Here is a 14,409-nt window from a genome sequence, read left to right as displayed (position 1 = left end):
CATCTGATGCCTGCAACTGTAGCTGTGCAGCTTTTCCCTTTGCTGTCACAGAGCACAGCTCCCAGCTCAGCTGCTGTTTCTGTTTCGCTTTTCCAGATGCGATGTGTGGAGATAAAATCATCCCAAGCTAGAGCTGTGCCTACAGGACCTTGCCCCCTGAACTGAGCCCGTCCCTGCCTGCTGAACACGAGGACTTGCTGTGTGCTCTGGCTCTCTGGCCAACAGCATTGGAGATAAAAGTGGAGCAGTGATCAATTTACAGGAGATTTATGTGAGGTGAGGGAAAAAGCCACTACCTTGTGGTGTGACACTTTGACCCATTCTGCCACTAGACTCACTCTCTTGTCCCTTTTCATATTCATTCAAATCATTTGATGTAGGAGATGCACCATGGCTATTTATCAGCTCCCAAGTATGGACCTCATCCCAAATTTAGGGGAATCCTTGTGACATCAGTGGTGCCACATAGCCAAGCCCTTGCACACCCCCCACACCAGGACAAGGCTGGAGCTGAGCAGCATTTGAAGCAAACACTGTGGCAACCACAGTTGATAAATGGGGGTTTCTCAGGTACCTGTGAGCACAAGCCCACCACCCTTCACGCTGCTGTACCAGCTCCCTGGGAATTCACTTTTGAGAATAAGCATGAATTAGCAAGAGAATCTTTTTTAATCAGTCTCTGCAGCTGCTTGCCTGGGTTGCAACATAAGCCATGATAATTCATGGTTCAGATGTGTTCTAAATTTGTACAGTTCAGGAGTGCACTGAAATGATCAAATTGTTTGGATTTACACACTGCTCTGGGGAAAAAGGGAAAAAGCACTCCAAGTCCAAACAGCATTCAGAGGAAAGCTTCCATCTGCTCAAAAAGCAGGTCAGATAAGCCACTCTAAAAATTTTGTTCTGGACCCAGCCTCTACCTTTTCCCATACACCATAAGGCTTCTTCCTGCACTGTTCCCCAAGAAACAGAATTGCATGGGAGTCATGAAGGTGTTTTGACTTTTAGGACCTGATCAGGCGACTTGGAACAGCCCTCCCAGGGGGAGAGGCTGAAGCTGGGGTTGTTGAGCTTGTGTAAGGTTCTGCTACAAGAGAGCTGGAGAGAGACTTCTGACAAGGGCAGGTATTGACAGGACAAGGGGGAATGGCTTCTAAAAGGGTTTAGGTGAGGTAAAAGGAAGAAATTCTGTACTATGAAGGTGGTGGACACTGAACAGGCTCCCAGACAACCTGTGGCTTCCCCATCCCTATAACTGTTCAAGGCCAGACTCAATGAAACTTTGAGCAAGCTGGTCTCTTTGGGAGGTGTCTCTGCACATCACAGAGGAGCTAGAATAGATGATTTTCCAGGATTCAATTCCAGGATTCAGAACACATTCCTGGAATTTTCAGATTTCATACACCTAAGCACCACTGCAGCTTGGACAGATGGCAGCATACTGCTATGACCAGTGACAAGGCAGCAGCTGTCCAACCACAGTGTGACACTCTCTAGGAGCAGGTGAGAATTCACCATGACAGGTCCTTCTCAAAATCCATCCCACCCCTGACAGGGTGAGCGTTCCTGAATAGCAACTGCAACCTAATTCAGAATTTCAGAGTATCAACTGAGTTGCTATAAGTGGTAGGAAATATGTGTAAAATGCAGTTTCTCCCAATGCTCCTAGCAGTATAATTATACCCAACCCTTAACAAAAATAATATTAATAGAAGCCATTATAATTAGTTACAGTGGTTTAATTTTGACTGTGACTTTACCATGTAGAATTAAGCACTCTGTTTACATTTTAAGTACAATGCCACTCATAGTTAACAGGAACACAGAAGTGAGACCAACCAACAGCCATCCCTGTTCCAGATTAGCCACAAGTTTTGCATTTGAGCACTTAAAAACTTCAGCAGCAGTAAAGATTGTGAAGATGCTACCACCTCTCCTCATCTATAGAGAGACCATTTTGATGTGCACACTGCAGTAAGCACCATTTTTACACCAGTTTGAAGAACCCAGAGCTGTTCAAACTGCCTGAGGATTCTCCAAGTTATGTGATGGTAATTCCACCTTTTTGTGGCATTTTCTACTGTTTATGTTCTATTCTGCATTTTTAGTTGTTCTTTCTATAGTTTTCTCTACCAGAGTTCCTAACTCAGTGGTCAGTTAGAAACAAGCCAAGCAGCAAAGCCTCCATGCACAGGTACATAAGGCTGTAGTAAGGACATGTCAGACTGGGCAAGAATACAAGGCTTAGTTACTGTGGCAAGGAGCCCAGAGCTGCCAGCTCAGCCTTCTCCAAAATGTGGCAGAAAAGCTTAGCTGCAGATTCTGGATCTATTCCCAAGTTTTTACTTGCACATCCTTCTACCTTCTCCTCTCACCTCTGATATAACCTGAGCTGGAAACCACTCTTTCCTGCCTTGCAGTTCCTCTCCCATCTTTCCTCTGCAGGGCACAGGAGCAAAGTGCATCACATGCTTCACATAGAGATAACCATGTACACAGAAGTATTATAGCACCATACACCACTAAACCAACCAGCAGTAACAGCAGAGTTCAAGGAGAAACCGACAAACTTGGAAAAACACAACACTCTTAGTGAAACAATGGTAAATTTCACTTCACAGCACCTTGTTACACTTTAAAAAGCAATTCCAGAACAGAATTTAAAAATAGTTAGGATTAAATGAACCCTGTAACTGTACTTGCATTTATCCATCCTGTTAAATGGATACTGAACTGCAGAACCTTAGTGCCTATAGCACACATGCACCTGCTGAGCCTGCAGCCCTGTAGCTCTAGCAATGACTGTGTCACTCCATAGATAGGAAAGACACGAGTTTCAGAGGAACAACTTATCACTAAGTGTTCTGGGAAGCCCCAGGATGTGAGTGCTCACCACTGCCACCCAGGAGTTGCAGCTCCATCCAGCTCTCAACCTCGAGCCACTGAACTGCATTTGAAGCATTCCTGTCTCTGAACCGGACCCCACCCACACCAGTATCCCCTGCTCTCCCTCCAACTGCTGAATACACCCAATTTCTGAAATGCAGGGGTGGTGCCATGAATTTTGCCAGCCGTTCAAGCTCAATGCCCTTTATGTCATTTGGCTTGTAGAGCAAAGTCCCTGAAGTTCCTGGGCTCCACACTGCATAGGAGCTCCCAGGGCAGTAGCAGAACTCCCTGATAGACCATGGCTCAGGAACACTCAGGAGGGCAGAGCTGTGACTGGAGCTAGGGAGCCCTTCAAAGCAAACCATGACTTTGCCAGCTGCAGTGTTATAAGGGGCTCCACTGCCAACTCCAACTCTCCCTTCCTCAAAGCAAGCCTAGTTATCAGCTCCAGTCCTTCTCTTGGGCTCCACTTGACTTCCTGTGCTGTGTAACAGTTTACAGGCTACAGCACTCACACCACTGGCAAAAACGCTCCAGTCCAGGAGCCACTACCCTTTTGCCACTACAAATATATCACCTTTTAAGAATATAAGTCTTGAGTATCAATGAGGACAAAAAAAAACTCACTGGGGACAGGTTCTAGGAAGTAAGGTGTTTTGAGTATTTAATAGATGACATTTCAAGCCTGTACAATGCAACATCATTTAACTCTTTTATAGGCATTTTTTTTGCCAATTTGATTTGAGAAACAGGCAGCTAATAGACAGTGCCACTTGATTCAGAAACATGCATGTGGCCTGGGGGGAAGCTCAAAGCATTAACCAAGTCAAAAGCACATACTCACTGATAAAGCATACATTGGACCACAAGGCAAACCCCTACCATCTATCTCTTCAGCAGAATTCCATCATTTCTCCACCTGTCACAACACATCTGTAGTGTATTCCTTGTCTGTGACCTTATTTAGAATTCATCTGCATATCCAGACAAGGAGTCTAAAAATAATTTCAGGATGGTTGCAACCTAAGGCAACTCCCACTGATGTTTCGTTTCTTAAATGAACAAGTCATCAGCCAAACCTTTGCTACTGGGAGACATTCAGAAACAAGTCAAGTATCACAATGTTTATTGATAGATACAAGTATATAAAATCAGGGCATGAACATGTCTTGATAAATTAATAGACTTAATTTCAGTACTGTAAGAGGGACCAATTCAAATTTCTTACCATGTCATGTTTCACACCCACAAAAACCTCTTCCAAAGGGCATTAAACCATCTCTTCAGCCGATCAGTTTTTGTGCAAGTAAACTGTTCCTTTTATAAAAGACTTGTGCACTTGCCCAGGCTCAAGGATATTAAAACCTAGCACATAAAGCCCATTACTAGAGGTAGAAATACAGGCAAATATACTATTACGGCAACAACCATCGATTACAGTTAAGGATTCTCTGTAACAACCAAATGGATAATCAAATATTGCAACAACTCAAGTATTACACTGAGCAAAGTGCATTTCTACAGTATTCAGTGTTGCTATTCAGTTTCTAACTTAAAAACAGCCTATGATAACTGGCAGCAAAGAAGACCCTTGCAACAGACTGCTTCTGCTCGAGAACTTATGATGTAATTATTGCATGCTGCTAATACACTGTTATCTAAACATTGAAGATACTCTAAAATATTTTTATTGTAGACTATTAAGACATACTACAAAAACCTTTTGCAGAGAATATCCTACTGACATACTTCTGCTTTAAATATTGTGAAACATTACAGCGGAATGAATTTTCGCAGTGGTTAGGTCAAATGCAGTTACATCATAGCAACAGTATGTTTGCACAATTTAAGGCTTTGGCTGGTTCTTTAGTCAGCTTCTTCTTCAGATTCTTCTTCTTCAGCAGTTTCCAGCCAGGTTAACCACTGGTTTACCTGCAGTTACACAAAACTGGTTTAAGGGAGCAGGAATTGTTTCCCCATTAGGTTTTTCCACAAAACACTCATCTTCCCCTTCCCCAATCTCATTTTAAAAGAACTTTCATCCATATTAGCACTACACATAGGCCTCCAGTCAATAGGAGAGATTTAGGTAATCTTGCTCCTAGTGGAATATTCCAGGAAGATTCTAGATATTTACAAGTCTTACACGCTTCAGCAGTCTTCTCAAACACTCCAGTGCAGCAGAAATAACAAAAAAACCCAAGTCTCTTTTCTAATGTTAAGAGATTTACCTGGAATAAAGCTTTGCCTTTCCCTGGAAACTCTTGAGTAATGTCTTCTTTCCATGCCAAGAAGGCTTCTTCTTCAATGATCTCCATGTCATAGAAATGAACAAAGAAGCGCAGTAACATGCCTATAAAAGTCAATTTAAACTTGGTTAGCTTTATAACCTTCTCAACCACTTGCTGAATTTTAAGAAATGTAGGGACAAGCCAATTCAAATGAGACCTCAATATACTTACCTTTTGGAAAATTGTTGTTGTAGCAGTGCACCTGGAGTGCATATAAAGCACTCACTTGCAGATCAACATGGTCGTGGAGGAACTTCTGCATCACTGGCTTGAAGGAAAGAAGCAGCTGCTTTTCCTGCTCAAGCTGCTCTTTGGATGGAGCAGATGAAGAATCCGATTCGTCACTGGGTGGGTTTACTTCACTAGAAATATACTGCAAGAAACTGGACAGAAGAAAAGCCAAACTAAGTTCTATAAACTAAGATCAAAGCATTTGACATATATAAAGTTCAGATTTCACTGCAACTATCCTGCTTCCACCTGCAGTCAGGAGCAAGCATAGGGACTTGTACTATGGTTGAGAGTGCACCAGAAAAATCCTTGTTCTGCTTTTGTTACAGCTCTACATTTTAGAAAAGCACATGGATCTAGACTTCCTGCCCAAGAAACCACTTCACATACTGATGCAAGCCTGGAGACTTGCCTTTCTTCTCAAATACAATGGGATTTTACTAGAGAAGGTTCACTCAGAATATTGTCTCCCCACGTACTGCATCTCAGACTTCTGCAGAGCTACATTTGAGCCTTTACAGAATTAGTGCCTTACTGGTAGCTTAACCGAACAAATACCTAAAAATATGTCAGAACAGCATCCCACCTGGTCATCAATATATTCACAAATCCCTTATCTACATGAAGCTTGGGTGAAATGTTATCTTTAATCCACTTATAGATGGCTTGAGGGGATGGATCCGATTTTATTTGCTTTAGCAGTTCCTTCTCCAGTTTCAGAAGGGGGAACAAGAAGCTAAGCCCCTTCCCTTCCAAGATCTCCAGCATGCGGTCCTTGTTCTGGTCAATTTCTGACAAGGAAACAAAGACACGTGTTAAGCACTTCTCCAGAGCTCTAAGTGATGGTCCATGCTCCAGCCACCCCTTAAGAAACATCATTCCTAACAATAATGACAGCTAATTCCACCAAGAGAGCCCTGCAGGTTATTTTACTCTGTCATAAACTAGAACAACATCTCACTTACTCTAGGATCAGGTAACAGAAGAGCTCTGTGGCAAATCTTACCTGGTAACATTTTCTGCATATTCACTTTGCTTTGTTGGAACAGTTCTGTTAGCCATTCACGGTCTTGTAACTTAGCTAACTGCTGAAGACAGAGCAGGAAGAGAGGGAAATGGGTGCCACTTTCCAGTGGTTGAGCCAGTTCGGAAATGCTCACCAGGTCTGAAATAATGGCACGGGCTGCAAACTGTGCTAAGTAGGATTTCACCAATGGGATGTCCACCTCCAGTTTGGGGCACTGGTCCAATACATTCAGGAATGCCTAAGAAACAATAAACACACAAGATGAAATTCCTAAGTAATTCTGTTCCTGTGCAACATAATACTCATCATAAGTATGTTTTCTGTAATCACTTGCAAAGAGGATCCCAGGTTCCAACCGCCTAATTACTGCATGTCTTCCTTTTATTGCTTCTTGTGCCCCTCACAGGTTCACATACTATTTTTACCTCCTCAGATTAGCAGGAGTTAAAAAAAATATTTGCACACTGTCTTTACAGCAGCTCAACACCATGAAGAGCCAAGAAACAAGAACTGCAATATTATCAGACCACAATACCTGCATGAAGTTGTCACTGGTGGCTATTCCCTCCTGCTTGAGCAAGCTGATCAAAGTACTTGCTTTCTCTTTGTCCTCATCTGATCTATCTAGGGACTGAAGGATTACTTTGCTCAGCATCTCAGGAATGAAGTGTTTAGGAGCTCTCATTTCTCTCACAGTATTGACAGCATCATTAGCATTTCCATTGTTCAGATACTCAGTCACAACAGCCTCCTGGAGAGGAAAGAAGCACAGTTAAACATTCTTTTTGAAGATCACATCCAAAGCTCTAAGATTCACTATTGCACACTAACTTACAGTTTGCTTAAGTAGCTCTTCCTTGGAAGGAGGTGGTTTCTTGGTGGTCTTTGCAGGCTTCTCTTGTATAAGTGGTGGATTTGTTTTAAGACCAAGTTGAGGCGGCTGAAAAAGAGACCAGAATTTGTTTCTCTGTAGCACATCTACCTTTGCTTATATAAAGTTTTACAATACAAAACATAAAAAGCAGATGGAACTCAAATTAGCTTGGTGTCATACATTCTTTTCCCAAGTCCTGCTCTGTGCAATCAAAGACTTCTCTCTCCCCACATATGAAATTAAGCTTTCCAAGCACAAACAGGAAAGTATAGCCAAAAACATGCAGGAATTTTTTGTATTTACCTGTCCCAAAGGCGGTGTCTGAGTGCGTGGTGGTTGAGCACTGGGAGGAATCATAGTTATCTGGGGCTGAAGCTTTGGCACTTGGTTTTTATTCATCAGGAAAGACTGAGCAGGTCTCAGGCTAATCTGTAAACAGTAAGTAAGTCAAAGAAAAACTCAAACTGTTTCTAGTAATCCGACCAACAATACACAGCCATGGACTCACTCCAACTGATCTCACTGAAGCATGATTTAATTTCTACAATATTAATACTCAAATACAGATAAAGCCACATGTGTTCTGAAATGCTCCCAAAAGCAAATTACTGGCATTTAGTTCAACTACTATAAAAATCTGGAAATGCTCCTTTTAGATGCAGTATGTTAGAGACCCAAGAAGATAATCAGCATGCTTGCCGATGTATTTTACAGCCAAAATGAAACTCTACCAAATTGCTCAGAAATCGGGATACAAGCCTGGTTAACACTCAAAATCACAATGCAGTTGATTCTGCATTTGAAATTTTGCCTATTAGCCAGTTCTAAACAAAAGAAAATGAAAAAAAAATTAACCTGGTCCAGCACTTCAGGGTTTCTAAAGTTCAGGATTTTCTGAAGTTTTAATTAAATGTTTTATCAATAGGATGCATGGGAACTGATGTCAGAGTAGTGTTCTTAGAAGTGTGTGGGAAGGAAAGGACACCCCAAAAAATTGCCCTCATATCTCAGTCTTGCTCATAGGACGCTGGATACCCTAAGGAAAGTGAGGGGGGTAAAAGGTGAAAGAGGAAGGGACAAAGAAGGAGGAGAATGAAGAGGAGGAGAAAGAGTTCCAGCATTAGTCCTCATAATAACGCGTCTTGCTATAATCATTGGGCAATATTTAGAATAGGCTGTAAATAATGTAGGCATGTCATGTACCTCATCTGCATTAAGCTGTCCTTTCTTAGAAAACCGAGGTGGCATATCCTTCGACTGTCCTTGTTGCTGGGATAAGAGTCCCTGATTCTGGGTATGGTAGAGTTGGCTTTGCCCCTATTTCAGAAAGGGAGATATAGAGAAAGAAGTGCAGATGATGGAGTGGCGTACATCATTTGGTAAGTAGTACCAGAGGGACCAGAGGAACAAAGATTCTATTTGCCAGGAAGGGAGAAAGAAGGAGCAGGGGTGGTGGGAGAAGAGCATCTATCCCTAAAAACAGGGCCATCTTTTAAATAAAGCACACCGTTCTGACCCACCAAAGCCACATGCACCTTTTCTTGCAGTTAAAAAAAAAAGTGTACTTCTTGCATCTTTTTTGTACTATATAAAAAGTGGTTTAGAATTTTTGTATCAGCTGAGCATCAGTTATCAGAATCAAATCTGAATAGGTCTTTTAACATAAGCAGATTTTAATCCATAACATACGCATCTCAGGAAGTGCTTCTAAACAAGCTGAAGTCACCATGCAAACAGCTTCCTTACCTGACTTTTCAGAAAAGATTTGCCTAGGTCTCCAAACTGGGATTGAGCAGAAGGCATGAGGTGACCCCCATGGCCATTGAAGAGTTGGTTTGAACGATGGCGTCCCATGGTGGGTGAGAATCTATCCTGAATAACCCCTGGACCAGTACCAATTCCGCTACCTGGATCAGCAAGGAGACAAATGACAGTTTTAATTCTTGTTCAGCACAGCAGAGCCACAGCCACCCCATCACTCTGTGGTGTCAGGGTACCTGGCATTTGTCCAAACATATCAGCAAGCCCTCCGAGTGGGTCCCTGTCAAGTTTCATCCTGGGTGGCATGAAGGGTCCCTCCAGAAAGAAGTCGCTTCGCATCCCTTGAGACATAGGAGCAGGAATAAAAACTCCCAGATCCTTTAAAACAGGAATTACAATTTTGGTCAGTTTCAAGTAGCAGCCCCAAGAAAGCAAAGCTTTTAGCCCCCAACTACAGAAGTCCATCTGGTTTTAACCCTTAAGCCAACTGCGACACTGTGTGAACTACTCCCAAGTGCAGAGCACCAAGGCAGGCTCTGGACCTTACACACACCACTCACTTTTACTGCATCTTGACGGATTTGATTGATAGTCTTTGGTCCATTGTCAAGAAAAGCTTTGCGAGGAACCCAGTTGTGTTCTCTCAACTCCACAGTATCCTTGGAACAGAACAGGCTATTAGGAAAGGATTCAAGACCATTTTGCAAGAAAAAAAAAAAGCAGCAGGGAGCCATTTAATCATCATACCTGCAGCAGGAAACGAATCCTTGCTGGCAATTCCTTACTTGACATCAAGGAGCGCATACGGGCAAAGTACTGATCCATTAAGGACTGGGGGAACAAAAGTTACAAGTTAGAATTATTCTATCAGTGCCTTGAGTGTTTTCACTCACGACATTCAAGGCAGAATAATGCAACAAGCTGCCCTTTCCTGCAATCTCTAGTTCCTTGATGACATAGTCTAAAGAACTAATGCATCAAGACATTTGAATCAGAAATAAGCAACACAGCCAGAATTCTGTTCAGTTTCAAGCTTACATTCCAAACACTCATGTCTCCAATCATCTAGCTGTGCTAAGAATAGTTCCTCAGCACATCTTCTCAAACAGTGTTTAGAAAAACAACACTCTCACTTAGATTGATTTCATGATGACCCTAACTACATCCCAGTGAAATGTTTAAAACTGTTTTTCTATCAAGAGAATTAGTCTGGAAGCCATAGTGGGCACTCTTTTCTCTAAAATAAAAAAAAAAATCAAACCTCTGTTTTGTACCTATGAATACTGAATACAGAAGGTTCAGGCAATCAAGTTTTAGCCACATAATTTAATTAGGTTAATGACTGCACTACATAGGCACATACCTTGGCTTTCGCATGATCTAATCTAGGTCCCACTGTCCTCATTATCTGACAGAGGCACTCCAAATCCTCCCCCATATCTTTGAGTTGAACTCTCTTCTTCTTTTCCAAAAGCTGAAAAATTAAAGGGGAAATTTAGGATTTAAAAATTTTATAAATGACAATTTATAATAAGCAACAAACTTTGTACACTGACATTTAAAAAAACAATGTTTTGTTCTGAAGGCAAATGGACTTAAAATTAAGATCTGCCAATTCTTAAGTGTGTGTAGTTTCAAGCACCTACAGCACGCTTCTGTGTTCATTTTCCTTTTGAGACAATTCCTTTTGAGACAATTCAATGGCATTGAACAAAGCTGATTTTACTTCTTAATCACACCAAAAGATAACAGTAGGGGATGAGCAATCGTCAGGAAACATTTTTGTGCCATTTTATGCTCCTGCTCCGAGATTCTCAAAGCAGCATCAATATTTGCATATTTTTTTCTTTTTAAGTTCTGTTTTCCTCCTAGCTTCCTCCCAATCTGAATACTCACTGTTTTGATGCACTTATGAAGGATAGATTCATGAATAAGATCAAGCTTGCCAAGTTCTCCAATGAATTTGATGTTCCCCAGCATCTTGATCTTGGCAATGGCTCTCTGTTCCTCCTCCTCAGGGAGGAGGGGACCATCATGCTTATCATAGACTGGAAAACAAAGAAGCCCGTTTTACACGGCTGTGGGAAAAGATGACAAATAGATTCTGTATTAAAGCGGTTTTAAAACTTACTATCAACATTTCTGGTTCGGTTTTCAAATTCATCTTGAAGTTTAGATATTAGGAGGCGTCTGAATGTCTACAAAGAGAGAACAAAGAAAACAATTAAGCTAATCAGGGCAGCTACCAATGCACCCAAAATTTACCATTGCAGATTAAGAGATGCACTCACTGTGCTTTGCTTCTGTCCTGGATGACTCTCTGCTGATGGGCCATCAAAGTTGGGTGCATCTTCTGCCAGTCGCAGACATAGTTGAGCGTACAGCGAGCTATACTTGGGCTCTTCAAGGGCTTTGTCTACGATCTACAGAGAGCCAGGTTGAGTAAGGCAGCAAGCAGCAGGAGGGTGCAAATGTTATTAGGAGACTGAGTTACAAGACACAGAATGGATTATTACCACCCTCATCTAGAACATCCTGTTTCCTGCTTAATCAAGCACAGAAGCATTGTAGTCCAACACCAGTCTCCATGCTGAAGCAAAGGACAAAAGCCACTGCTTGCTACTGAAGAGGCTCTGTAATCCTTGGCCACAAAACTCAAGTTTATTATGCCAACACCGACATTAATATCACCAATCTGATCTTGTTTAAAGAAAGTGATGTAATAGTTGCATCAGTGTCCCCAGAGATCACCAGTGGTTGCCTTCCCAAAACCAAGTGGCTTGCTCCTCAGGAAAGAGGAAGAAGGGGAGGCCAATCAAGTAAGATGGCTAACTCACACCTCAGTTTATTTTAAAAAATAATCACAGAAGCCCCATCACGTTTAGTCATTGGGGAGACTTCTAAATGAGAAACTCAAACCATTAAACCTACTTCCTCCCCAGTAGATCCTTTTTTATACAGAAAGCAGGGGTGGGACATGGTGTTTGATAATCCAAGTACACAAAAGCATTATTCATGCTACTACTGTATCCCATCAAACCAACCAACCCCCGGCTTTTCAGCATGCAAGAAAACTGTAGTTAGAAGAAATGCAACCAGCTTACCAGCAGTATGACCCCTTTTAGGATGAGCTTAGATTCTACACCCACATTGAGGAGCTCAAGGCATAGCTTGTCGAACTTTTCAGGAGTAAGCTTATTTAGTATGCTAAAGAGGAAAAAAAAAAAAAACCAACAAACCCAAATCAGAATATACAGATACTCTAAGCATGCTACGAGTCACTTTAGACTCAGCTTATTTTTTTTGAAAAGTGCAATTTTCCATTCAACTCTATTTTTTGAGATCTTCAGATTCAGTGAAGTACCATTGAAAATACTAATCTGCTTACAATAATTACTTTAAGTGTTTTCTGCTGCTAGATTACCAGGCTGGTTCCTTGCTAAAGGACACACCTCCCCCAAACTCAAGGCCTGCATCTTCTTTTCCTCCAGCCTATTTCTTAGGTACACACTGCTAATGAAAACAGTAAGGAAAGAAGTCATTTTGTGAGGAACTTACCCTCTTACTTTCCTGAAGATTGCATCATGTCGTTCTTTGTCGTTTGCGGAGTCGTCATCTCGTCTAGTGCTTCGTGAAGGAATCCATTTCTGAGCGTTTTGCCCTGGGGTTTTCCCCAGGAACTCGCTGCGAAATTTTGAAGAATACGGTTGTTAAAACAGAAACAAGTGATTTAAAGAACTGCCCTTTAAACCCTTCAGTGATGCCTTACTCAAAGCAATTCCATTACTTGCTTTGTTAAGAGCACACAGTTACCCCTACCAACACTGCAACATCTGCTGCATAGGAAAATACTCAACAACGATGCCTGGCACCCAAAAATACTCTCCACACTTTTTAAGTTAAATACGTAACAACCCCATGCCCATGCACTGCCTATCAACCATGAGGTACACTTTAAAGGGCACAGACTGGAAAACACTTAAAGCTCTTTAACTCAGTAGGTATTTCTGATACAACTTTAAAGCTAGCCCATTCTCAGTTCTGTATTCATTATCAAGCATGCTCTGACTTTGAAGTCATGCAAGTCAAAGAGCAAGATGACATACCTGTTGCTGGCAGTCTTGGGATAGTGCTGAGGTGCACCCCTACCACCTCCTCCGCCTGAAGAAGCACTGTTAAAAACAACCATAGAAACCTGGGTAAGTCCAAACATCTCCGTTTTGGTATAAACATTACACTAATTTAAGATGCCCTCCAAGGAGATTTTCCATTGCTAACTACTCATCAAACAAACAAAGGGTACCTGAAACGAGAAGCACCCCCTTCTGCAATCGCACTCTCCACTTTGGCGGCTTGACAACGAAGAATCTTCAAAAGAATAAAATTAAATTGACGGGGCAGGGAAAAACAAAACCTAGAAAGACAAACCAAGCATTCATATTATACTTGTTTACTATCAGCCATAGCATTTAACTTTAAAAAGTACAAATGTTTGCCCGACAATGAGAACCCTCCAACAGTGAACTTTACCAAAATTCAGAAAACTTCCATTCATGCAATACTTTGGGACAGTCACAGAAAGGCCAATTTCATCATTATAGCCATGTTTCCCAGCGAGGGTGAGGGCAAAGAGACAAGGGAACCATAGACTGAGCAAAAACCCTCAAGTTTATCCAAAAGGCAAGAGTACCCGCAGGAAAGAACGCAAGTATTTTTTTCTTTTAAATAGCACAGTGAGTCCTTTACTGACGTGATTTAGAAACTATGATTTATAATGGTACAAAAAAGCAGCCGAATTCTGAAAAGCATCAGACAACAAAACGCAGGCTTAATGCGGTAAAAGGCGTGTATCCTGCGTCCAAATAGCGTACTAAGCCACCAAATACCGAAAAAAATGCACCGCCCACCCACCACCTCAACTTTCAGCTTGCATAAAGAACCTCACTGCATGGCTCACGTAGCGGAACGGCTGGCACGGGGACAGAAACGCCCAAGGGAGGGAAGCCTGGGAGTGTCCCGGATGCGCCCGCAGCCCTCTCGGAGCCGAGCGCGGCGAGTGCCCCCCGCCCGCCCGGCGCGGGCACGCGGAGCGGCCACAACATGGCGGCAGCAGCGGCGGCGAACAAAAGGCTCGGCCGCGGAGGGCGCCCCCAGCAGGCGCCGCGCGGCGCCACCACCCCCCCGCCCCGCCCGGCGGGCGCCGCCCGCTGCCCGCGCCCGCCCGGCTCTTTGTTCTCCGCCAGGGCGCCGGGCGGGACCCGCTCCCCCGCACCACGGCGGCCGCCCCGGGAGACACGAGGGGGAAGCAGGCGGTATCGCCCCGCACAGCGGCGCCC

The 14,409-nt window shown here is 42.8% G+C and overlaps 1 protein-coding gene and 1 non-coding gene across 2 annotated transcripts; both read right to left on the bottom strand.

Annotated features, from left to right (window-relative positions):
* Positions 1–3,526: 3,526 nt before the first annotated feature.
* On the bottom strand, positions 3,527–14,023 carry EIF4G2 (eukaryotic translation initiation factor 4 gamma 2). Its single transcript, XM_066551708.1, has 22 exons — positions 14,019–14,023; positions 13,377–13,487; positions 13,180–13,245; positions 12,632–12,757; positions 12,178–12,280; positions 11,365–11,496; positions 11,205–11,271; positions 10,970–11,121; positions 10,437–10,547; positions 9,821–9,904; positions 9,634–9,732; positions 9,310–9,451; positions 9,059–9,219; positions 8,516–8,629; positions 7,616–7,741; positions 7,274–7,378; positions 6,974–7,189; positions 6,418–6,676; positions 5,998–6,202; positions 5,352–5,563; positions 5,121–5,242; positions 3,527–4,821 (listed from the first exon to the last, which is right to left on the bottom strand). The coding sequence occupies exons 1-22, from the start codon at positions 14,021–14,023 to the stop codon at positions 4,756–4,758; spliced, it is 2,784 nt and encodes a 927-aa protein (XP_066407805.1). The 3' UTR covers positions 3,527–4,755.
* LOC136558537 (small nucleolar RNA SNORD97) lies at positions 8,307–8,474 on the bottom strand. The gene has a single exon (XR_010783907.1). It is a non-coding gene; the product is annotated as a small nucleolar RNA SNORD97 (small nucleolar RNA).
* Positions 14,024–14,409: the final 386 nt, after the last annotated feature.

Source organism: Molothrus aeneus, chromosome 6 (assembly GCF_037042795.1).
Source record: "Molothrus aeneus isolate 106 chromosome 6, BPBGC_Maene_1.0, whole genome shotgun sequence".
In the NCBI taxonomy this organism is placed as follows: Eukaryota; Metazoa; Chordata; class Aves; order Passeriformes; family Icteridae; genus Molothrus; species Molothrus aeneus.
This window is presented reverse-complemented; position numbering and strand designations above follow the sequence as displayed.